General features: G+C 36.1%; 4 protein-coding genes across 7 annotated transcripts; 2 read left to right on the top strand and 2 right to left on the bottom strand.

Moving 5' to 3' along the window:
• The first annotated feature begins 3,743 nt into the window (after positions 1-3,743).
• On the top strand, positions 3,744-7,280 carry LOC105176729 (transcription factor ILR3). The gene is made up of 5 exons (XM_011099626.3): positions 3,744-4,198; positions 5,983-6,045; positions 6,277-6,354; positions 6,438-6,600; positions 6,792-7,280. The coding sequence occupies exons 1-5, from the start codon at positions 4,062-4,064 to the stop codon at positions 7,053-7,055; spliced, it is 705 nt and encodes a 234-aa protein (XP_011097928.1). The 5' UTR covers positions 3,744-4,061; the 3' UTR covers positions 7,056-7,280.
• An 895-nt stretch (positions 7,281-8,175) lies between these two features.
• Positions 8,176-9,437, top strand: LOC105176727 (plant/protein (DUF1995)). The gene has a single exon (XM_011099625.3). The coding sequence runs from the start codon at positions 8,286-8,288 to the stop codon at positions 9,315-9,317; it is 1,032 nt and encodes a 343-aa protein (XP_011097927.1). The 5' UTR covers positions 8,176-8,285; the 3' UTR covers positions 9,318-9,437.
• A 594-nt stretch (positions 9,438-10,031) lies between these two features.
• Positions 10,032-13,485, bottom strand: GAUT12 (galacturonosyltransferase 12). Of its 4 annotated transcripts, XM_020698847.2 has the most exons (7): positions 12,785-12,828; positions 12,606-12,687; positions 12,460-12,515; positions 12,063-12,218; positions 11,044-11,634; positions 10,667-10,969; positions 10,032-10,550 (listed from the first exon to the last, which is right to left on the bottom strand). In XM_020698847.2, the coding sequence occupies exons 2-7, from the start codon at positions 12,607-12,609 to the stop codon at positions 10,266-10,268; spliced, it is 1,395 nt and encodes a 464-aa protein (XP_020554506.1). In that variant the 5' UTR covers positions 12,610-12,687; positions 12,785-12,828; the 3' UTR covers positions 10,032-10,265. The 4 variants fall into 4 exon arrangements, with proteins under 4 accessions (XP_020554506.1, XP_020554504.1, XP_011097926.1 ...); XM_020698845.2 differs by having other exon boundaries at positions 12,661-13,485; XM_011099624.3 differs by having other exon boundaries at positions 12,649-13,484.
• Positions 13,486-14,310: 825 nt separating this feature from the next.
• Positions 14,311-21,046, bottom strand: G18F (autophagy 18 F-like protein). Its single transcript, XM_011099623.3, has 8 exons — positions 19,947-21,046; positions 17,552-18,016; positions 17,035-17,463; positions 16,466-16,699; positions 15,566-16,387; positions 15,307-15,473; positions 14,665-15,012; positions 14,311-14,535 (listed from the first exon to the last, which is right to left on the bottom strand). The coding sequence occupies exons 1-7, from the start codon at positions 20,163-20,165 to the stop codon at positions 14,667-14,669; spliced, it is 2,682 nt and encodes an 893-aa protein (XP_011097925.1). The 5' UTR covers positions 20,166-21,046; the 3' UTR covers positions 14,311-14,535; positions 14,665-14,666.
• Between the last annotated feature and the right edge of the window lie 2,672 nt (positions 21,047-23,718).

The raw sequence follows: 23,718 nt of genomic DNA, 5'->3' as shown, positions 1-23,718 counted from the left end.
GTTGACAGATGGAGGACTGTGATATATACAATTTTGATCCACTTGAAGTAGTCATATCAATATAAATTGTGTAATTATGCAGTGTAGATTGGAGACAAATTGGATGGTCTGGTCTAGATAAGTGACGACCTCACCAGGTTGAATTTTGACCGGTAAGTCTTCGACAAAGAATGCACGAATACTTGGATTTGGGGGTGGCAATTAGACCCGAACTCGGTAGGACTTGCCCCTAATGGGGCTGCTTTGTGTCCAAAAAATTAAAAACAGGGGTAGATAATGAATCCTAAGAATTAGAACTCGACTGGGTCCATCCAAACCAGTCCCGTTGCCACCCTTGCTTGGAGTATTTGATTACTTTCATCAATTTTTAAAAAGTTTTGATTATTCCATTTACTGATATCGAGCCCCACATCAATATTATATAGTATAAATTCGAAGAACAACAAATAGCATTCGATAATCTCGAGACATAAATCGATTTATATTATAGAATACTAACCGATACTTTGAACTTGGATAAACCAACAAACATGTGAAAGCAAAGAAAACAAAAAAAAAAAAGCCATTATTCTTGAAAGGCTGATTGTTAAAGAAATGACAGAAATGCAGCCATCCATAGTGGAAAAAACAAGGAATTTGATTGGTGATTGTGATTGAACTGTTGCTAGTGCAGACTATGACAAGATTTCCTTTAGGAAACATCAAAATCGGAGCATGAAAACCCACATAGGATATAAGTAAAACTTTGATGTGGAAGTTCAATTCTAAGGTTGTCTTAATCCTTCTAATTATCTTGATTGTGTTTGTCATTGACACTGTGAAACTAACACATTGGGGTACACTTTTTTGTGAAGTGGACCTCACGGACCAATGACGTTACATACCTTGTTGGAGTACATGAAATAACGTGTTACAGTAAAACAATTCATTTAATTACACTCTGTGTAATGTTTTTCTTGGTAAAATTAATGTTTATTTCACTTATGGGATGTTTGTAAAAATTTTACTTCTACAAAAGTGAGTTTTATAGAGAAACTTAAAAGTTGTAGTAAAATCAAAAATGATTAATATTTGTAAAAAAAAAATAAAAGTAAATAAAGGTTAAATTGGATACTGTTTGGAGAAAAGTCACTTCTACTGTATATAAACGTAATTGATTAAAGACCGTTTTGTCCCTATGTGTGAAAAGTATATTATTTTTTTTCTTATTATTTTATTTATTGTTTGTCAATAAAAATTATTTTTCCAAAAAAATAATAAATTTTACAATACGCACTTTTCATTGCAATGCTTCTTAGGAGGGTTGATGTGCCCTTGATTCATCTGGAAACCTGGTAGCCCTACTATATCTTACAAATTAGAGAAAATAAGTGCAAACATGAACTACAGTTGGGGCAGTGTTGTCTTGGCATTTTTATATCAGAAATTATGCCATGCCAGCATCGAAGGCAAAACGACAATTGGTGGTGCATTGCGGTTGCTACAAGTAACAGTAACTATAGCCACTTTAGGTAGATATTTTTTAATAATATTTCAGTAACTAATCAAGTTTACATCATTTTACAAATTTGGGCTTGGTCGCGTATCATTTCAATTTTCCCATAGTCTTGATGCTGAAAGTCTATATATGGATCAAGTCCAAATAAATAATGACCGTTTTCTCTCAGCAACACCATATCATGCCATGTGGAGCCATGGGCATAACTTCACCCGTACAATATGAATAACTGTTCGGATCATAAGAAATATATTGAATGATATGCAAGATGATGAGGTATCTAATTTTCAAAAATTTATATATATCTATACATATATTAAATGCACATCAATTTAATTTGAGATGAGACAAAACATTCCCAAAATATTAGATTCTCGGGACATGATCCTGCATCAAATCTCCCGTAAAGTGCGTACGAGCACAGATTGGGGCTTACAACACATACTATACATTAGTAGATGGTAGAGAAGACATGACACGATTGTGCATAAACCACCTATTTTCAACGGAAAACATACAAAACGTGGATATTGACAATGATACAACAACATAACACATCGTTTCTTTTCGTCATCTACTAATAGGCGTGTGGAAAGTGGATACCAACTTAGAGATACATGCATGAAGGATTTTTTGGTATGTTATATAATATAAAATATTTTATTTATATTAAAATTTATATTTTTTACATATTTCAGGTTCAACAGATATAATCCTTTCGTTTATGTACTCAACCTAGATCAACAGATGTCGAAAGCTCAAAAGGTAATTTATTCAACTTATCAAATTTTATATTAATTTAACTGCACAATTAATATATTTTATTTTTATTTAAAATATAAAATATTATTTATAATAGGCAGACGTAAAACAGCATGACCGAATATATATACATATACATTCATCATTTAGGTGCATTTTAAGCTGGCCAACATAAAGTAGTCATAAATATTCGTAAAGATTTAAGACCCACTCATTTTCACTCTTTTCCACATCATCGTCAACCAATAGCAACTTGACAACTCAGCTTTTCTCAAGATGATGTGAAGCTACCATCTCCCTAAACCAAATACACCAACCACTCTCTTTTTCCATTATTTACTCTTTTACCCTTTTTAAGATATTAATATTTAATAAATCTCATTTTTCTTTTTATTTTTTATTTTTTATTTTTAGGTGAGAGGGCCCTTTTGTGAAAGTTGGATGCTTCACTCGAAATGCTTGTTTATTTCTTTTACTATTTATATATTTATAATGTTTCCAATATAATTTATTAGATAAAAAAGCACATAATGTAATCAATTTTTGTATAAAATGACCATTTTGCCCCTTGATGCTATTTCTTAGGGGTTCATTTTATTTGGCTACCGAACATGAGTCCTGCACTTATAACCTCTTTAAAATATCTTATAAAATGTGTAGTGAATTCTTTAGTAACTTGGCTTATAAAGTTCAAAAATAAAAATATTGGGATCTTATAAATTCTTTGAATGTAAGGAGTTCACAACTTATTTTATCGAATTAGTTAATTTTTCTTTGAATTATTTATGAAATTGCTGGCAGTAACATATTACAAGTTTTAATAATTTTATTTTGTTCAAACACTTCAATAACTTATTTTTAAACTAAAATACAATATCTTATAAAATAAAAAAATATATTTTACCAGGCGTATGATCTTATAAAATCTTATAGATAAGGTCAACCAAACACAGTCTAAGTCTAAGCACCAATTTTTTAACATCTTATAAAATTTAAAATAATATTTTCTGAAATTTTTGATAATTCACTAATTTTTATTAGGGATGATGATCTATATGGTCTGTTTACACAAATCACTCTTGGATTTCGGATTAACATACTTCGATCAGAAATGTCAATATTATTTATACAAACTACCCATTTTTTTTAAAATTATGCATTGACACCCCCCCCCCCGCAAAAAAAAAAAACTTCAATTTCATTACACGAACTATTCTTACTTTTTAGTTAGAAGTAATTTTACATTTTTGTCAAAAATATAATTGATGTAAACAGAACATATGACATGAGTGTGTTGTCTAAAAAAAAACATGACATTATTGAGGAATTGAGAGGACTGATTTTGGGCTGGAGAAGTGATGAAGCTCAGGCCCAATGATGGAAATGGGCTTAGAGCCCATTCATTGACTTGGAGAAAAGCTATATGGGGTGGCCCAGTTGTTGTGTACCGATAATAGTGCGTCAGACTGTCGCGTGCTCTTGTGGGGGAATCTTCTTTTATTTATTTATTTTTATATAAATATTGCAGGATTATGCCCTAATCCCCATTTGCATCAAGTGATCGAACCAACAATCCAATCCAAATAATTTAGAATAAGAAATTGCGCCTTTCAGATTCCCTTTTTCCCCCTTTCAACTCACCTCAAATCCAATTTTCTCTGCATTTTCTGTTATCCCTCAAACGCGAGAGAAACCCTTTCCAAAGAAGTCAATCACTATTCCTTGTCTCTTGATGAATTGAAGTTTTTTTTTTGTTTTTTGTCTGAGAAACGGTTGCTCTTTTTCCGGGCTCTGATTGGAAATGGTTTCCCCGGAAAACACGAATTGGCTGTACGATTACGGGTTCGAGGATATCGCTGTCCATGATGGCAATTTCGCTGCTCATAATTCTGGGTTGTCTTGGCCCATGCAAGCCTTGAATGGCTCGTCTAATGCCAGGTACTGTTTTCGGTTCTCTTTGGCCTTTTTTGGTTTTGTTGACTTGTTATTCTTGTTATTCTTGATGTTGCGAGCTTTTGTTGAGCTTTGATATGAGTTCCTGTTTCCTTTTGGATGGCAATTAGTTGAGGTGCTTAATCATTTTAGGATTTTCTTTAGGTTTTAGGTATCTGTTTTTTCAACCGTGCAATTTTTTTTTTCTTTTGAGTAATACATGGATTCAACAAATAACTATAAACAAATAAATTATAATAACTCACGTCAACGGGGACAAATACCCACATATGGGTGTTCTAATTTTTTGTTGACTTCTATTTCTTTTCTCTATTCCTGTCTTTTGTTTCATTTGTTGCCTAGTAGTTTGAAAATTATCTAGTAAAAATCATGTAAGACCCTTAAAGCAGCTTTGCTATAACTTCGACCCCATCAACTATGAAATTGCCTTACTCCGGCCCCTTTAACTATCAAAAGTCATCAATGCGATTGCCAACAGGAGCTTCCAGTTGCAAAATTGTAATGGTGCATGAAGACAAGAAATCGACTAAATTAAACACTGAAACTTGGGTAAATTACAATCCGTTCCGTAAGATCTGATATAATTACGAATAACTCCTTATTGTTTGAGAAATTACAAATATCCTATGATTTTTATATCCGTCTAACAACGAGCACATTCCATTAGCATCTGTTAGTTTTCTATCCATTTTTTTGTGGTGTATGAATTATAATTTTATATAATTTTTAGAATTTTCTAAAATAATTTTTATGGGCTAGTATTCCTATGGATTATTTATTTTGCCCACCCTCAATTGTCTTTGAGATTTCTTCAAACATTTTTTTTTATAATTTTTAAAAAAGTTTCGGTAAGGGTAAAGTAATTATGTCCGCCTCGCCACATAGGGCCTATATAATTATTTTTCATGTAAGGGGAGTATTAGTAATTTTTCAAATAATACGCGATATTCGTAATTATGCCAAACTTCAGGGACGTAGCTGTAACTTATCCTTAAAACATTGATGTTCCTTAGTACCTTGAATTAGAACAGATGAATATGTTGTTATGTTTATCCATGCCATCTCGTGAACCTGTTGACTTTTAGTTGTTCTTTTCCTTCAATGGATCTGTTCAAATCCATGTGAGATGGTAGTAGAAGCATTGGCCCTAAGTTCAACGTTATAACTTGATATTCCATGGCCATTTGGGTAGGAACATCTGAATATGTAGTTAAGTGCATGCATCACCAGCTCCAAAAACCCAGTTGATGTTTAGTGGCTCTTCCTATTAATGGCCCTGTTCAAGACCATACAATGATGGCTGAAGCAATGATCCTAATGGAAGACAGTGATACAAAAGCCGCCTTCACCAGCATGCTGGCCAAGGCCATTTTCAAGTCTCTTTTGCCACCTCTGCTTTCATCAAAGTTTTTGCCAACTCCTAGATCCTCTGTTCCATCCAACACAAACCAAGTCTTATCACACACTATCGGACTGGAGACTAATCTTCATGACCAACTTACGGTCTGATCACAATATAAAGCCCAATATAACATTTTTCACCGTCACAACTATTCCCAATGTTCCTGCTGGATTCTTGCAGAGGTAATGGGCATGGAATTAGCACACGCCACATAATTTGAACTATATTGACAAGTTCTAAGAGTCATTTTGGAGTATTATGTGTATCCTCTCTCTGTCTCTCTGTCCTTTCTTGTTTTCACATAAGAATTACGAGTATCACTGTTCATTATCACTTATCTATTTTTGTGCTTTTTATCTACTGGTAGTGTGGAGATTGACGGATCTCTTGGAGAATCAGATTTGCAGAAGGAAGCTGGATCCAAAAAGCGGTAAGAAGATTTCGTGTATATAGGTTGTTTTGATTGTTTCTGAATATTTGGTAAAACTTTTACATTTGAGGTTAGAAGTACATAACACTTCGCGAAAGAAGGAGAAATTCAGGGTGGGGATGGGTTCTGAAGATGCAAATTTATATAAACTAGATGGCCAAAAGCACTATTTAATCAAGCGCTCAATTCTTCCCAATAATATGTTGTCTCACATTTTTATACACTTAACAGATGCAGAACTGAACCATGTGCTCCTTCAAGTTCCAAAGCATGCAGGGAGAAACAACGAAGGGACAGGCTAAATGACAAGTAATTTTGTTTCTGCTTGTTTCACATTGCTGGTTCTCCCTTCCACTGTTTACCTCTGGTAACTGCTTTCACTGGCTCTCTAGGTTTATGGAATTGGGTGCTCTTCTCGAGCCAGGAAGGCCTCCCAAAACAGATAAAGCTGCTATTTTGGTTGATGCTGTCCGTATGGTAACTCAGCTAAGAGGTGAAGCTCAGAAACTGAAAGACTCAAATCTGAATCTCCAGGAGAAGATCAAGGAGCTGAAAGTAAGATTTAGTTCTTTTTGTTGTAACTCATATGTGACTGCCAATATGTTGGGTTGAACACGATTCCTATCTGTTTGATGAACTTGGTTCAATTTTAAGGGACTTAAATGTTTAGTTGCTGACCCAAGGTTCATAGGCTAAGGCAATGGTTAATTAATCAAGCCTATCTGTATCTTTACCAATGTTTGTAGGCTGAAAAGAATGAGCTTCGTGATGAGAAGCAAAGGTTAAAGGCTGAGAAGGAGAAGCTGGAGCAGCAGCTAAAGACAATGAATACCCCACAACCTGGCTTTTTGCCTCCAGCCATCCCAGCTGCATTTGCTACCCAAAACCAAGGTGCAGGCAACAAATTGGTGCCTATCATCAGTTACCCTGGAGTAGCCATGTGGCAGTTCATGCCACCAGCAGCCGTTGACACATCTCAGGACCATGTGCTGCGCCCACCGGTAGCCTAAGTTGGCAGCTAAATCCTGTTACGATGATGTTGTTCTTATTATGATGCAATTGTTGAATTATGTGTCGCTCCTCTTGCTGTTAGTTGTTTCCCAACTATAACTTTAATCTGGTGGATTGTGGAAACCGTTTGTGATTGTCGAACTTTAATCTAGTACTTTATGCTGCTTGGTACGCTGTAAATGTCAATAAATTTTGTCTGCATAGTGCTTTCATATTTTCCTCTCCTTGCAGCTCTCCGAGGGGCATTATTGTGGAACTTCGGTTCCCTAGCTGAGGGCCTTAAAGCCTGACTCAGATTCTCAGTAACACTATCTTCTGGATTGGATGTGGTAGAGTAGTGACTAGTGCATATTTGTTTAACTACACTTGGCTGGAAAAGTAGCATCATGTATAAAAACTCAACCCCACTGGATACTTGACTTGAAAACCAGCATCTGTTACGTAGTGGAGTAATTTGTCAAGTTGATTGTTTCTGATTGCTACCCATGAGATGGAAGTAATTTTGATGAGATGGAGATGAATTTTTTAGTATATGCTTGAATAAAATAAAAATGTATTAGTAATAGGTGATGTTGTGTATAAAGATATAACATTCATAATTAACATGATATATCTTTTATGAAAATAAAAAATAGGGATAATTACATTGTCATTTTTCTAAATTTAGTATAATTATATATAAATTCTTGTAGTTTGAAATATTATATTTAGAATTTTTAACGTTTATTTGTGTTTAAGAGTGTATAGGAAAAAGTGAGGCTCACGAAATTGGGGGTAAATATAATTTTTTATTTAATATTTTGCTGGCAATAAATTATATAAATTTTAACTAATTTGGAGACAAATTTGTCCGATAGAAAAATATATATGGGGTTATGTATGTAACTTTTTAAATTGTATAAAATAAAATATATATGGGATTATGTATGTAACTTTTTAAATCGTATAAAATAAACGTATAATTATATTAAATTCTTTATGAGTGCACCATAATTATTCTTAAAAATTATATAGTTAGAAATAATAATAAATAAATAAATATCAATAAAAAAAATATATATTCTAAGATATGAGAAGAGACAAAATTATGAGCACTCAACTTACCCCTTCTTTTCATATTTGTTGAGCCTCATTTTTTCCCATGCACTCCTCTTTCCTTATCTATATTTTGATGACAGGGAACTGAATTCTGCTCCTTTTTCAACAGTTCACCTTTCTTACCTGCCAAAATGGCTTCCAATCACTTCCGACTCCCTGTCCGGACAATCAAAACTTCACAATCTTCGTTCAACGTCAAACAAACAGCTACTTCCTCATTATCTTCTTCCTTCACTACACAACATCAACAGAACAACTCACATCTGTTGATCTCCTACATAGCTGGAAAGCCCCAGCTTAAATCCGAATCAAAAATCTCACATTTCTTGCCCATATGCACCCTCTCATCTCCCAAACCACCCACCACGAAAGAAGAAGCCATTGTCCAAGCCAAGACCGCACTTTTTTCCACTTTAGAGAAACCCCTCAACAACCCAAAACTCGCCGGAAAGATCAAGAAAATAAAGCAGCCCAGATTCCGGGTTGAAATTCCGGTCATCGATGATTCACCCTCTTCGCTCTCTCAACTGGCTCTTGAAGTCTTTGGGGACATGCCCATCAGAAGAAAAGGTTCACAAGTCAAGATTCTTATGTTGTGGGCAAGCCAGAGCTTAACACAGGCTGCCAATAAGGCCTTTGATTCCCACTCTTCAGACGTTGTGGTCCGCAACATTGATGTTTCATCTGTTCTTGATGAAGATGTCAGAACTGTGAACTCTGCTGATGTGGCTGTGTTTTTGGCGCCGGAGGCTTCTCAATTGGAGGTTTTGAAGACAGTTACTGATAGTTTTTATCCAAGGCCAGTTGTGATTTTCAATCCCAAATGGGTGTTTGAGGAGGAGGTCGATTTTGGCGAGCTGAGTGGCTTTGTCGGGTCATTTGATGTGGTGTACTCGTTCACGGGTTTGGAGGTTAGAGGGATCTTGAGCAAGAGGAAAGGTGTGATCTTTAAGTGTGTGAAGGATGGGGTTTTGAGTGGTGAGAGATGGAATGTTCTGGTTGAAGAAGAAGGGGAATTGAGAGTTGTGTCGAGGTTCAAAGCTCGGCCCTCCATCGCTGAAGTTGAGAATGTATTGTACAATTTGATGGCTATTAATTCCCCAGTTACGAAATCCGCCAAGTTCTTGAGAGATTTGGTTTCAAATGTAACTGGGAAGAAGTAAATAGTATTCTGCAGTTGAGAACTTATGCTGATGTACATCTTGATTTTACCTGTTTGCTGGGAATTTTGAATATCTTTTTAGCTGAGATCAATTACATGTTGTCTGTTTGATCACTTCCAATTCTGTTTCTTCTCTTAGTTGTCTTCAGTTTTTGACTTGTTTGATATTGTTAATATCTCATATGTGGAAGATAAGGATCTTTCAGGATATCCTGTGCTGTTAAATATTACAAGTGGACTCTTATTTAGAGCTCTCTGTTTCTTCTGTCTTCCGTTCCATTTTGCTATGGATTTGTTACTGTCGGTGCTAAATCCTGTTACTGAGTCCTGTTCCGTTGAAGTTCCTTGCTATAAAGGGTTTCTTTATCTCACCTGTGCAGGTTTTACTGATGTTGAAAAATTTTAGATGGTATACGGAATTGTAATTAACAACATAGATACATATCCACCCAGATACATTTTCTTTGATGCTTAAGCAGAGATATCAGAGTACTTCTACAGCATCTTCTTCAGTTACATGATGAAAATTCATTATTTCAACACTTAGATGACTTAACTACATAACCGTTAAGCTATTTGTATTATTTATCATATTTTCTCCTTTCTGTTTTTTCTCTCTTATTACGTCAATTTTCAGCTCGAGTGTCTGCTGCATTTATCCCGTTAATGTGGGAACTCATACCGTGAAAATCGAAGTAAGGGTTTTTTTACCAGGTTTTGCATCAAAAGGTGCAAGATAAATTAATTATTCCTCTTGAATATGAAAAAATTATATAAACTCTGATATATTTAAGACTTCGGAAATAAGGAAGATTTCCCAAAATTTGAAGCATGCTGTTCTCATCCTTGCCCGGAGATCCTTAGACTTGTGAAGTACTGTCCATGTGTCTTCTGGTCTCTCATTTTCAGGCCAAAAGAGCCTAAAAGATTTTTCCTTGATGAATTCTTTCTAAGATGCTCTTATGTGACAACTCTTTATGTATCTATCAGAGAAGTCAACATACTTTGTCCATAAAGGCCGCAGCTGTGGAAATGCTATATCCAACCAAGGCTTTGCTCGACCATTAAAGTGAATGACACCAGCACTTTCAGCATCTGCAATGGTTGTGTTATCCTGGTACCCTAGCCCTAGCATGTGCCAAAAGGGATCAATAACATGGACATGGCCGTGGAAAGCTATTAGACCTGGAGGTAAGGTTCCTAGCTGCCATAAACTTAGGTCTGACTTCAGATTCTGCAAAGAGAAAAGAAGGTACCATTGGGGAATATATGAGTTTCCATTAATCATTCTTACAGAATATTTGCTGAAAATTTATAGAATTCTGAAATTCTGTAAACTCCGAAGGTTACCTCTTCAATCCAGTAGTGGTATGTCCTGGTTATATTTGTTCTCCTCCAAGCTTCTAGATCAAATATGTTCATGCCATAAGCCCATGCACATTCATCAGGGTCAAAATTCCTAGATATCAGGGGATGAGAAAAGTTCAGATAGCTTTTGAACCTCTTCGACATCACAAATTTATCCTCTCCTCTACATGTTTCCACTGCTCCATTGACCTTCCCATTCATGTCGATATCCCAAAGAGGTGAGAGATCAGTTTGAACCACAACGTCATCATCCAGGAAGATGACTTTGTCGAGACTTGGAAACAACTGCAATCAGTTAGGCATAGTTGAGACTTAAGTTTTCTAGAATGTTAGACAAGGTTATGTGACTTGATACTGACCTCCGGCAAATGGATGCGAATGTGATTCATCAGTGAATTATACTTGGGGCTCAGTGCCTGCAACTTTGCGGCAATAATATATGGTTTTTCGGTGTTATTTGCCACGATAGCTGATGATCCTCCCCTAAATTGTGAGCGCACCTTTTGGTCTTTCTCCATGGCTTCCAAGACTGGGACCTTTCCCTTTGTAAACCAATCAAATTGGTGCAATGATTTCACCTCAATGATTGCAGGTGTTAAAGGATGCAAAGAGAACCATGCCTGCATCGGAGAATATGTCTTTTTGTCTGTTATTATATGGAGGACGACCTTTTCAGGATGCAACGAATTGTTAACAAGTGATGATGCAACAACAGAGGCGGCAAGGACGTTGTCAGAGGCGAGGACATAGTGAAAGTATGAGTTATCGACGAGGGCAGGGACGAATTCTGCTGAGGGAAGCTGGAGACGTGCCTGGGCATTAGTAGAGTGCTCGTTTGCTAGTTTTAGAGTAAGACAGTGCAGCTGCTTAGGTATGCTACTTGAGGCCACATGGCGATACAGATATTCCTGTATTTTTGCAGTTCTTGTCCTTTGTTCAAGGAAGGTAACCTGTAAAGAGAGAAACCAGTCATTTGACAGCAGAATCAGATAGTGTTTATTAAAATGAAGCTTGAAGCCAGTTATTTCAGATTTTTCAGGTTTCGGTTGCTAAGATCAGATTCACTTTGTTCTCTCAGATTCGGTAAATTCAAGCTTCTCCGATAATGGGATGAATCCAGTTGTGTATTATACATAGTTTTTCATTTACATATGGAATGGTTTTGTATAACTTTCAAATAGTTGACTACCTTGAGAACTTATTTAAAGTTGTCAGTGTTGATGGTTTATTGCTTCTTTAGTTCCTTATATATGTATGTACCGTTTTCTGCACTTCTGTGTAGCTGCTGAGACATGAATTTTACTGCTTATCAAACAATGAGGAGTACGATAAATATTCTGACATGAACTAGTTAGTGAAGACATGCAATGCTTAATACCATTGATTTGAGCTTGATGGCAAAGGTCTTGGCATCAGGTCGTTCATCCTTCATTTCCGCTATAAAATCTTCCAGTGTCTGAGGAACTTCTGGTCCTGATTGTACTTCACTTTGATTCACAGGTTCTTCAAGAACTTGATACATCACTTCAGGAACCTGATCAAGAACCAGGTAATATTGGATCTTTTCATTCTCATACATTCAATTAATACATTGAAACTGCAAAAATACAGAACTTCATTTGGTCGCCTGGATTTGAAAACGTATAGGTTAATGATAATAAAGCCTCATTCTGGGATGAACTTCAAGTTCTAAACTCCAAGTTGCCAAATGCTAATGATGAACAGGCATCTATAGAAACATGTAAATGCAAAATAAGCAGGGCTGAGGAGATTACAGTTGATTCATGTCTTCGTCCCAAAATTCTTGGTCCTAGCTTTTTTCCCAAGCAACCTACATCGGATGAAAAAACCAGATTCTATCAGTGATCAAGTAAGCTGGCTAACTTGAAAATTGATTGTGAATCAGGCATTTGTGACATACACATGAGAAGTTTCAGAACAGAAGAAAAAATCAGTTCAGGTACCTAGCGTCGTACATTTTGTTTCCCCCTCAATATGGTCAACTGCAGTTAACACAAACACAAACCGAAGCAGAAACGTGAAAACCAAAAGAGAGTAGAAAACCATGCGATACGACAGTCGTCTTGAGCCAATCTTAACTTTGATGAACTCCCTAAAACCCTTTGAAGGCAACACGGTAACGTGCCTCAGGCTCGGCGATATATGAAGCTGCATTTCCAAGTAATGTTTTCTGCCAGCTCGAGCAGCAAAAAAGCGCTCAAAAGATTACAAAGAAACTCAGCAGAAACTGGCCAACTATTCACTTAGCAATGTACCAGGAAACTGACTCCAAATGTAAGGAGAAAAATGCTGACAAAAAAAGGATGGTTTTGAGGTGCATGTTCCGGGTTGCTGTCAGCCACCTAACCTTGCTTGTCATTGAGGTTTTTTGTTCTAATTCTTTTTCTTCTTACAGGACAAATACCATTTTGACAGACAAGAAAAAGGTTGTTTGAAGGAAAGAGACTGAGGACTGAGAAGGGCTGATGTTGTTCTTGGTTGGCTTGGCATTGAAGAAGGGAAGTTGGAGAAAGAAAAATAGTGTTGTTTTGAATTGAAGAGAGGGAAAGTTATGTGTTTGGTGTTGCTTCACTTTGCCTCCAGATGAAGTATATTTGGAAAGTAAAACTTTTGTTCTTTGATAGAACAGAGTTTCTAAATGGAAAGTGACCTCAATGTTTTTTCTTCACTCCTCTTTGTTATTTCAAGTAAATTGGAAGGAATTCATGAGGCTGAGGGTGATAGTTTGGAAATGGTGGGGTTGAGACTGTGGAGACTTAGAGGCCTATTTGATTTTCACATACATCATTTTTCCATTGTTCAATCACCTATCAATGGATGGGTTTTACCTTGTGCGAATACATACCCGTAAAATTACTTGTATCTTACTCATATTATACTCAAAATAATCAACATATGAGCTACAGATATACTTAAACTAGGTCTATTCAAACTATAGATATATTTAAACTTCGTTTATTACACTTAACAGACCAAAATTTTTCCATTGTTCAATCACCTATCAATGGATGGGTTTTACCTTGTGCGAATACATACCCGTAAAATTACTTGTATCTTACTCATATTATACTCAAAATAATCAACATATGAGCTACAGATATACTTAAACTAGGTCTATTCAAACTATAGATATATTTAAACTTCGTTTATTACACTTAACAGACCAAAATCAAATGAGCTTCAATGATAAAGTTCAAATATTAGTTGCTATTATATTACATCTGAAACGACTATCGAGTTGCTATTCATGATCTGCAAGTTCCATTCATTTCCATGGTTGCCATGGCTCAAATCACTGTTTCTCTAGGACACTTCAAGATCATGACCAGGAACTACAGACACAAATTCAACCAATGGGCAGTATCCTACATTACCGTATCGTTCACCATTATCCAAAATCTCAGAAGTCTTAGGCATTTCTACATACAACTCAGTCATGCATCAGACTACAATCTCTCCAAATATCAAGAGACAGGACCGTGTCAAGAGAAGCCGGTATAAAAGCAAACACAAGTATTAAGACATAGGACCGGTAGCCACCTTGTAGGGCGAAATGAAATTACTGCACGCAATCTCTTAATCAACAAGCAGGATAGACAGCAGCATTCACTAAAATGGATGAAAATGGCAGTAAATGAAACAGGAGGATTGCAATATTCGGTACCATAATATTTCATTTACATATTGAAGCTAATTACAATCTGAGTCTTCATTTACAACGTTACATAATGTAAATCAACACAAGGAGCACTCTACCACCACAATCCGACGCGCCTTGTTCGTGCTCCTCTATAAAGCACCTCCCAGAGAATAAAAGAATATCTTCACACCTGAAAGACATACAAAAGTTTAAGCTTCGTTCTATCCATGTATCAACCCAAATGCTATGTGGAGTCACAATGATCAGACAAACAGAGGAAGCATCACAAATATATAAATGCTTGTAAGTAAGGAATTACCTTTAGTCAAACTCGTCACCCTCCGCAGATTGATTCTCCACTTTCAGGCCATCTATAGTATGTACAGATCTATGTTGGCTCTCCGTCACAGAGTTATCTCTAGTATTTACATTGTCAACCCAAGCGTTCACTATTGGGGTGTCATTAGTATTTACAAAGCCCCCACTGGTTTCAGTGAACTGAAGACCATCCTGTCCTTTGTCATGAAGGCTATATTCATCGTCTATGATGCCAGCATTGGCAATGGAGTCGAGAGAACCAGAACTGCTCCTGCCGGCAAGCTTGCCATACTCAGATACATCAGACCCTTGAGGGTCAATTTGCCCATTGTTGTTGCCATCCGTAATCCTGAAACCAAGAAGGGAATAAAAAAAAATATTAGACACAACATAAATATGCAAATGCAAGAAGAAAGAACAATCAAATCAACTACACTATATCCAGACAATAATGCCAACTCATTGACAAACCTCTTCAAATTATATTACAAGAGAAAAGAAAAGGGCTTCCATAGCGGAATGCAGAAAGAAAGCCCCCTTTACAGGATAGTTATCGGGAGAACATCACTGTGCATTCTCCAAACATAAGTTCATACTAAATCTATTCTGACAAAAAGATTTTTGAAGAAACATCTCGACCCACCTCCCCTGTTGAGACTTGGGAGTTTGAAGATAATCAAAAACTGGAACCAAGCCTCTAGACCTTGCTTCAAGCATTCGAGTGGGGACTCTTTCGATCTCAATCTCTCCCCCACAAGCACCTTCTTCTTTTATGTTAAAGCCATCAGTCAGCATTGACTGAAAATATATCTGCAGAAAATGGTACAAAAATTAAGGGTGTTATTCAGCATGATGATTTTATCACACAAAATCTATCTCAACTTTCCGAAATACTGCAATACCTCGGACCTCGCCCACAATGGGTTCTGGTTTTGATGCATTTGGAGCTCTGCTTCAGATATATGCATATGATGCTTTTCTTCCATAGTGATCTTTTCTTTTGTAGTTGTACCGAGCACATCAGAAAATACATCATTTTCGCATTTCATTTTTTCAGGGTATACTTTACTGCTATCTGGATTTCCATTTTCTCCATATGTATCAATATTGTCTCCTCGCTCCTTGCAATTTTGCTTTTGACAAATATTCCACTTCTGGATTGGCTCAACCATTAATCTCGCATCATAGCCAAAACTGGATTCAGAAGTGACACTTACTCCAGGCCTCATACCATTATAAGCAGGAGGAAAATGCAGTAAATATTGTGTCATAGAGCCAGGAGAAAAAACAAGCAGGTAATAGTTTCTGTTCAGAGAACTTGAATCGCCATGCATATCATTGCCTTTGCAGTTGTGAAAAGTTGATGCAATTGCCCCACAGAGAGAACTCGACCACCCAGTTGCGGCTGCAGCTGCACCACTTACTGTGTTTCTCCAACCATTACTTCCATTTCTTATTCGGCTAACCGCAGAAAGGGTAACTGTTGGGCCAGATGCACAGATATCCTGTTGGGTCAGCACCTGTAATCCTGAACTTGGTGACCCACGAACTGCAGGCTTTGTCGTCAAGCTGGGTCCAACACCTCTTGTGCTGACAAAAGCATCAGTTGACTGAAAATTAACTAATCCTCCTGATGGAGAAATAGCAAAAAGATGACTTGTCCCTCTCGAGGAACTAATCATAATCCATTTGCTATCACAGCTAAAACTTATGTCCTGTATAACCTGCGAATCATTGCCAAAGCATTACATTTAGTCGCCCAGCAAGAAGTGAAAGTCAGGAAAGACATGAATCCATCTTACAGCGTTTGTGAGACCACGTTGCAGCCTGTAGAGATGAACATAAGATGATCCAGAAGCCGCTCCAGAGCCTCCAGAATTTCCAGGCATTATACGGAAAACATTTATGTTGTGGCCCTGAACCGATGCCGTCACCAAAAGGGTACCGCTGGGATCAAAGCATAACGATAAAATAGGACTTTTATGAGCCCTAAACTGCGCAATCACAGTTTTGCTCACAATGTCTCTCACAATGACCTGAGAGACGGACAAAAGATGGTTCCAATCAAATATCACATCTAAATTGTATAGACATACAAGCATCACATGTGAGTGCCAAAACACCACCTAATTGAGTATCCTAGACAGCTTAAGACGACAAAAGGCAAAAATCAATGCCGACCAATACAATATGCAATAACATTAGCCAGGCCCTATCTGTTCTAATCTCTTATCCAGAGCAGAAAAATTATGGAAAAAAATCCAAGTTCAGTTAACAATGGCTTAAGGAAGCAACTATTGCAAGAGCATGAGGACTTTGGCAATTGAATCAGTTTGTAATTAAATGAAGACTAGTGAAGAATACAGCATACCATGCCAACATTGTCTGCATCTGGCGAGTGTCCATTAACAATATCGTGTACCTTCACACGAGCAGTCCCTGACCGACCATTGTTACCTTCAGGTAACAGCTCAGAATAGTACCTCGATAGCTTCTTATAACCCATGTCCCCTAAAGTAACAATACCAGCAGCAAGTTGCCTACTTGACTCTTTTGCATAATGTGCAACAAGGCTTCCATTTGAAGCAGGACAAGGGAAAGTAGGTGACGATGTAAGATGTTGTGGGCTTATGCGACCAGAATTTGAGATTGCAACTTGACTGCCGCTATAAGCCATCCAACGGGGCCCCACAGCAAGGGGTCCACAGCCTATATTTCCAGATCCATAACATCCAATTGGCACTGGATTTGTAAGGATCGTGTATTCTCTTTCTAATGTAGCAGCATTAAAACAATGTATCTGCAAAATAAGAGCATCAGGGGCTGAAAAGGACAATTTGCAGCTCAATAATATATAATCTTGCAATTTTTGGCAGGTTGGAGGATACCTGGGTCGACTGTAAAACAGCAACAACTCGAGAGCTGCATCGCACTAAATGAACAACTGATCTAAATCTTAAAAGATGTACATAGGACTGAGATCTCAAGGAATAAAACCAAACAACTGTAGGCACGCAACTATTGTTAACTGATCCATGGCATTGTTGGGTGGACCCATTACAAGTAGTACCTGATCCCTCCTGATCATTATTACCTCCAGAGAAGGATCCATCAGCACAAATAACCAGCAATGGGCGATTATCCGCAAAGTTATCCCCAGATTGTTTTGTTGCCAAGGGTTTTGGCAACAGTTGCAGAAATGAAACAGGGCCATCATGCCTGGAGACTAGGTTGCAGACATTGTCTGCTACTTCAACATCCCAGACCTGAAATCCATAACTGAACCCCAGCAAGAGAATCTGCCGTGTGGTACCTCTTTCAAGTTCTAGTTTGTCAAATCCAGCCCAGGAAACCTTAATTGGAAAATATTAAAACTTTATTAAGTTAGCATAACCAAAAAGATCTAAAATACATTAATTCAAGAACACACACTGACTGAAAACGGAATTAGGATGAGCTAAAACACAATACTAGAAAATCAAAAGGTAACATTAGCTATGACATCCTAGAGGTGATAGTCATAAAAGCTTATGGAACCAAGGCTAAAAGCTTCAAGTCAAAGTTCCGTAGCATGATAACACTTAAATAGAATGCAATCACCTGATATCATCACAATCATTAACAGTGCATAAGCTCAAACAGAAAATTTTGATCAGACTTCTCAGAAAAGGTTCAATCTGGTGATTGATCCGACTTCACAGGGGACAATTTTTCAATCTCATCTAGAATGATAACTCACATCCAAATTAGAAAGAACACCCACTTCCAGAATGCTTATTGTACGGGAAAAGTTACCAACTTCAGGCCAAGTAACAAGGGACAATATGTGTGGCCAGCACCAGAGTATTGTCCGCAGGACTTGCCAACTTTTTAGTAAGGAAATTTGTGGCTTGCCTCACTCTCAGATTAAAGCCTCATAACTTCTTCTCTAATATCTGCTTGTAAATTTATGAGTTCACTTAATTTTGAAATCATAATTTTCAAAATTAGAATTTTTCCACAAAGGCTAAATTGTATTCTATGTTTTTGTTGTTACTTCAATTGAATATAAAGATAAATAAGGCAGTATTTGAAGATTTAATAGAGAACGTGATTAGCACCAAGAAATGTCTTGACTCTACGTTACACGCCAAACCATAAAATGCTCAATCAAGGATTAATGCTGTAGCAAAACATGGAAAACTTGTCCGCCTACTGAAATGATACAGATGACGACAAAATTGGCCTACCAGCCGGGGACGCAAGAAAAGCAAAAATTCTGGTAAGCAGATCTTATACGAGATCATTAAAGCAATTGGTCAGCAACTGAATGACGCTAAAACCACCAAACTGAATGAAATGACGCAAAAACCGCCAAACTGATTAAAAAGGTACGTTTATGGTATCTTTCGGCTACTACCCAGCTCCGAATGGGAAAACCATTTCCAATTACTGACACGACAGGAGGCGACAAAAACTGTTTCACTACAGGAACAACGACCAACAGACCAATCCAAAATCTATAAAATAAATTTAAACGGTTCAACTGTCAACGACTAAACTGCCAAATTCTTTATTGGAAACTTGTACTGCCAAGGAATGCTGGAACATTCAACTACAGCAAAACAATCTATTCTGACTTGTCAACAATCTCCACCTCCTGCTCCCAGAAAGGGAAAAAGAGACATCCTACAAAGGAGACATCAACCTAAATAAAACCAATATCAAAAATCAGCTACTTTATCAACCACTCTGCAAATTCAAAGCAGAACATGGAAACAAGAATGACGCAATAACCAATACCATCTCTATCCTTCCTAACCACTTAGCACGCTAATGTGCTCGACTTCCGTACATAAGCTAGATTCATACTTCTATACATTTAAAACAGTCCAGAAGCAACTTTGTCCTTCTCGATACCTTATATTTTATTAGCTAAAACTACATGCCACAGCTGCATGCATGTAGAAACTAGTGGTAACAATCACTTCCTCCTCATTCACAAAGGAAAAAAAGGAGATACAGCAACAAACTACCACAAATCTAACCTAGTAAACAGCAATGCTAGAGATTCAAGCACTTTTTCAATCTGGAACCTAAAAATTAACCATTAAAAACAGTAATTTATTAGCAGTTACAAAAATACAAGCTGACTGCAACAGCATTCACCAAAAACACAATTCAGGAGCTGCACTCAGCAACCAAATTCAGTAAATCTTACATTTAACTCAAGATGCGCAAAATATTCATATGAACATTCCAGTAGAAACGCAAAAGCAAATTAGTATAATCTTAAAGTCTCACCTGATCATGGTAGGTGTCACCATCCCTCTCCACAATAGCCGAAGAAGCTGCAGATGCAGCAGACCTAACGGTGGAGGCCACAGTTGATGCACCCGAGGAAACAACCCTCAGGTAACTCGAGAGAGCCTTAAACGAGTTGGGAATGATCCCGTTGTTACCCCTACCCGGCCGCGGCACCAGTGCTCCACCATCACCACTTTTCTGCCCATCATTCCTCATCCCCAAACGGCAAAACCAAAGCAAATAGCCCTCACAGCAACTCCCAAGACAACAAACCACACACAGCTGCTCAGCCCTCTCACTTCTCTAATGAACATAACCTCCAACAACTCTCGCCCCTTTTATTATCGATACTAACTAAGCCAAACCCCTTCTTCTTACAGGTGTCTCCATCATCAGCTTACAACTCAAATCCCATCCAAATTCATGCAAATCGCAACAAAAAAAAACGGTTCGACTTCACTCACCACACCGTCGTCCTCTGTTTCTTTCCTCCTTCACATTAATCACAACCACCAGAAAAAAACAAGCTCAAAAAGAGTAAAATCCGGCGGCTTGTCTATCGGTTTTTTTTCTTTTTTGTTGGTTTATGTAAATATCAATACCAATACACAACAACAAAACTCATCAAAAAACCTCCTTTGCCGTATGTATTTTTTTCTTGAGGGGGTATGAATCTGCCTCTATTTATGACCGAAGCAGAAAACCCAACTCCAAAAAAAAAAAAAGCAAAAAATAAAAATAAAATCAAAGAATTTATACAAAGTATAAAAAATTAATCACACAAATACTATATACAAATTGAATCCCACAATCTTGAAGGGTCCTAACAAGAATTAAAATTTTTAGGGTTTCGATGATTCTTGAGATCGATCCTTCTCTAGATAGAGAGAGAGAGAGAGAGAGAAAGATGTATGTATCGTTAATGGAAGAGAGAGAGAGAGAGAGACAGAAAGAAAAGAGTTTGAAGCATCGGATAAGAAATTAAAAAAAGAAAACAAGACTCTCTGTATCACGTCTCTCTCTCTCCCCTCTCTCTCTCTCTCTCTCTCTCTCTCTCTCTCAATTAAAAATTTCAAATTTTCTTTTCACTCAAGAAAAAAAAAAAACTTTCAAGAGTTCGAACACAAGACAACTCCGCCGCACGTCTCCTCCTGCGACCGCGGCTCAAAACCCCCCCAGTTTTTTCACCGATGTCGGTAAAACAGTAAATACCCGACACGCGCCACGGAGGTGGCGTCCACTCGTGGCTCTCCGCAAGACACGTGGCCAGCTGGCACTTGGCATCTCCAGGAAGCGAGTGGATGTGGATTCAGGGTTGGTGGAGGGTGGGGGTCTGGCCGAGGTCGTGGTGATTGTGATTAGATCAGACGGTTGGGAGTGGGGAGGAACATGGGAAGGTAGGTGGAGCGGTGGAGCACGGGAACCTAGATGACGTCATCATTAAATGTTTTTCAAAAATGGGCGATGGAATCCGATGGGAATGTACGGGGAATTTTTCCTTCCGGTGCAGCATCTCGCGATATAATCACATTATACCGCGAATATATCGCGAGATTGGCAGGCTAAATAATTTTTGTCTTTATTATGAAAAAGAAAAACACGGAAGTCAAATTATTTTCTTTTTCATAAAGGAAATATTATTATGTCGAAAAAAATCTTATTCAAATTAAATTAATTGTTAAGTACATCATATTTGTTTTATAATTTATTATTTTTATAAATATAAAATAAATATATTACACTTATCATAACTCAAATTCAATTAAATCTGATTTGAGTTAGACTTATTATGTCATACTCTTAAAATTAATTTCTTTATTTTTTATTTTTTTTCTTTTTTATATACAGGTATTTAGAGTACAATCGATATGTGTGTTTAAAATTTTAAAATATAACATTATAAATTCTTATCAAATATTATTAGGATAAAGTATTTTTAAACTTTTTATGTTGTATTTAAATTGACAATTTCAGATCTATTTAATATAAAGTCATATGAAATTATTTTTTCAACATCGTTCATTAAAATGGAGTTTCAAATTATATTTGAATAGGTGGACATTAAGTTAATTATTTCAGATTTATAATAAAAATGGATATTAAATTTATTTGAATAATTTTAAATTCGTATAATTTCAAATCCTTTAACTTTTATTTTGAACTGTATTTTATAAAATAATTATGGATTTAAAGTTTTTTTATTATATGGAGTCAAATAAAATTCTTTCTCCAAATACTTTTCTCAAATTTAAATTTTTCCATCCAAATGTAATATTAATGCATTTATTGAATTTATATTAAGTGAAAAAAAAATTGACTAAAACAAGATAAAATAATGTAATCGGAAAAAGGGAAAAAAAATAACACAAATATGAAAGAGAAATATATAAACTTTAAGATAAATGGAAAGACAAAATAAGAGAGAAAAAAATTACCTTTCTATTATTTTTCGAATTGGATTAATTTTGTCGATACGTATAAATTATAAATAAGTATAGGAAAATACTAACTCATGAATTTATAGACGAACAGCGTAACAAAAAATATGTATTTTTAATTTATAATTAATATTATTAATGTTAAAACACAATCTAAGATCGTGGTATTATCATTACGATACTTAATTAATTTTTCAAAAAATCCGAATAAAAACACACCAAATTCCAAACGACGTGCCATACACAAAATTGAAAATATTTACATCAAATAAAATAAAATATCTTTCTTTAAATTGATGCCTGAAATAAGATAAGATACAGTTCACACTCAATCGTATTTGAAAATTAATATATATATATATTAAATTTCAAATATGTCATTTATTTATTTACACATACATGTTGGGTATCATGAAATTAAAATATGTGGGCATTAAAAAAATAAATAGTGAGAATCTCTGATATTTCTGAATTAAGAGTATTTAATGATATGCACATGTTGGGGGGGTTGGTTGTACCTATTGCATTGACAATTGTATTATTTCCTATTTTCTAAATTACCAATAATTGACATTTAATTCTTTACCAAAATAAATCAACAACTTCCAAGTAAATTCCCCTTCTTACACGAAAGAATTACCAACCATTTTTCATGAAAATAGAAACCAATAATGTGGGGGCCCATCTAACTCTCATTTCATTACTTCATTTGCCCAAAATTCCTCCCACATAATTAACCAATCCAGAAGTGATTGTCTAACCTTTCATATTGTATTGTACCGATATATTATTATTTATTTAATGAAATTTACATTTACCGAAAAAAATTTAACAAACCCTAACTCATTTCCCACCAAATACGTTAGTCCTCGTGCCACGCAATCCTTACAAACATATAAAAAAAAATCATGGTGTGATATGACGAAAAAAATTAATAAATTATAATAAACATAGAGAAGTAAGGGTGAAGAGAAACGGGCGATTGAGAGAAATAAAAATTGTAATCATAAAAATTATTCAAAAAATTCGAGATTATTGTTTTGTCTAAATTCTTTTTTAAGAGAATAAATTATTAAAGGGTAAATTTAGGTATTAAAAAATTATTATGATGAAAGATTTTCTTTTATGATAGTATATACGATTATACCAATACCTCGATTCAATTCGTACATTAATAGCTATAGGACCATGGCCTTAACCATCGACTCTTTTTTCTTTTTTTTTTTCAATATTTCTTATCTTGAATTGTTATAATTGTTTTTTTATATATGGAAATTAAGTAATTTTCAGCTTACCTTAATTGTCCTAAAACATTGAATATTTATAGTTTT

The sequence above is a fragment of the Sesamum indicum genome, linkage group LG13 (assembly GCF_026168435.1).
Source record: "Sesamum indicum cultivar Baizhima isolate 11 linkage group LG13, ASM2616843v1, whole genome shotgun sequence".
NCBI lineage: Eukaryota > Viridiplantae > Streptophyta > Magnoliopsida > Lamiales > Pedaliaceae > Sesamum > Sesamum indicum.
This window is presented reverse-complemented; position numbering and strand designations above follow the sequence as displayed.

What these genes read in the sequence shown, in the direction of transcription:
- GAUT12 (XM_011099624.3), bottom strand. Translation starts at nt 12,859, where the DNA reads ATGCAGCTTCATATATCGCCGAGCCTGAGGCACGTTACCGTGTTGCCT. An exon ending in CCATCAAGCTCAAATCAATG is followed by an intron (nt 11,635 to 12,062) that starts GTATTAAGCATT and finishes CTCTCTTTACAG; the next exon opens with GTTACCTTCCTTGAACAAAG. An exon ending in TTCGCATCCATTTGCCGGAG is followed by an intron (nt 10,970 to 11,043) that starts GTCAGTATCAAG and finishes AACTGATTGCAG; the next exon opens with TTGTTTCCAAGTCTCGACAA.
- LOC105176729 (XM_011099626.3), top strand. Translation starts at nt 4,062, where the DNA reads ATGGTTTCCCCGGAAAACACGAATTGGCTGTACGATTACGGGTTCGAG. An exon ending in AATGGCTCGTCTAATGCCAG is followed by an intron (nt 4,199 to 5,982) that starts GTACTGTTTTCG and finishes ATCTACTGGTAG; the next exon opens with TGTGGAGATTGACGGATCTC. An exon ending in AGAAGATCAAGGAGCTGAAA is followed by an intron (nt 6,601 to 6,791) that starts GTAAGATTTAGT and finishes CAATGTTTGTAG; the next exon opens with GCTGAAAAGAATGAGCTTCG.
- LOC105176727 (XM_011099625.3), top strand. Translation starts at nt 8,286, where the DNA reads ATGGCTTCCAATCACTTCCGACTCCCTGTCCGGACAATCAAAACTTCA.
- G18F (XM_011099623.3), bottom strand. Translation starts at nt 20,165, where the DNA reads ATGAGGAATGATGGGCAGAAAAGTGGTGATGGTGGAGCACTGGTGCCG. An exon ending in CTGTTTTACAGTCGACCCAG is followed by an intron (nt 17,464 to 17,551) that starts GTATCCTCCAAC and finishes CTTATTTTGCAG; the next exon opens with ATACATTGTTTTAATGCTGC. An exon ending in CCCAAGTCTCAACAGGGGAG is followed by an intron (nt 15,013 to 15,306) that starts GTGGGTCGAGAT and finishes TCTTGGTTTCAG; the next exon opens with GATTACGGATGGCAACAACA.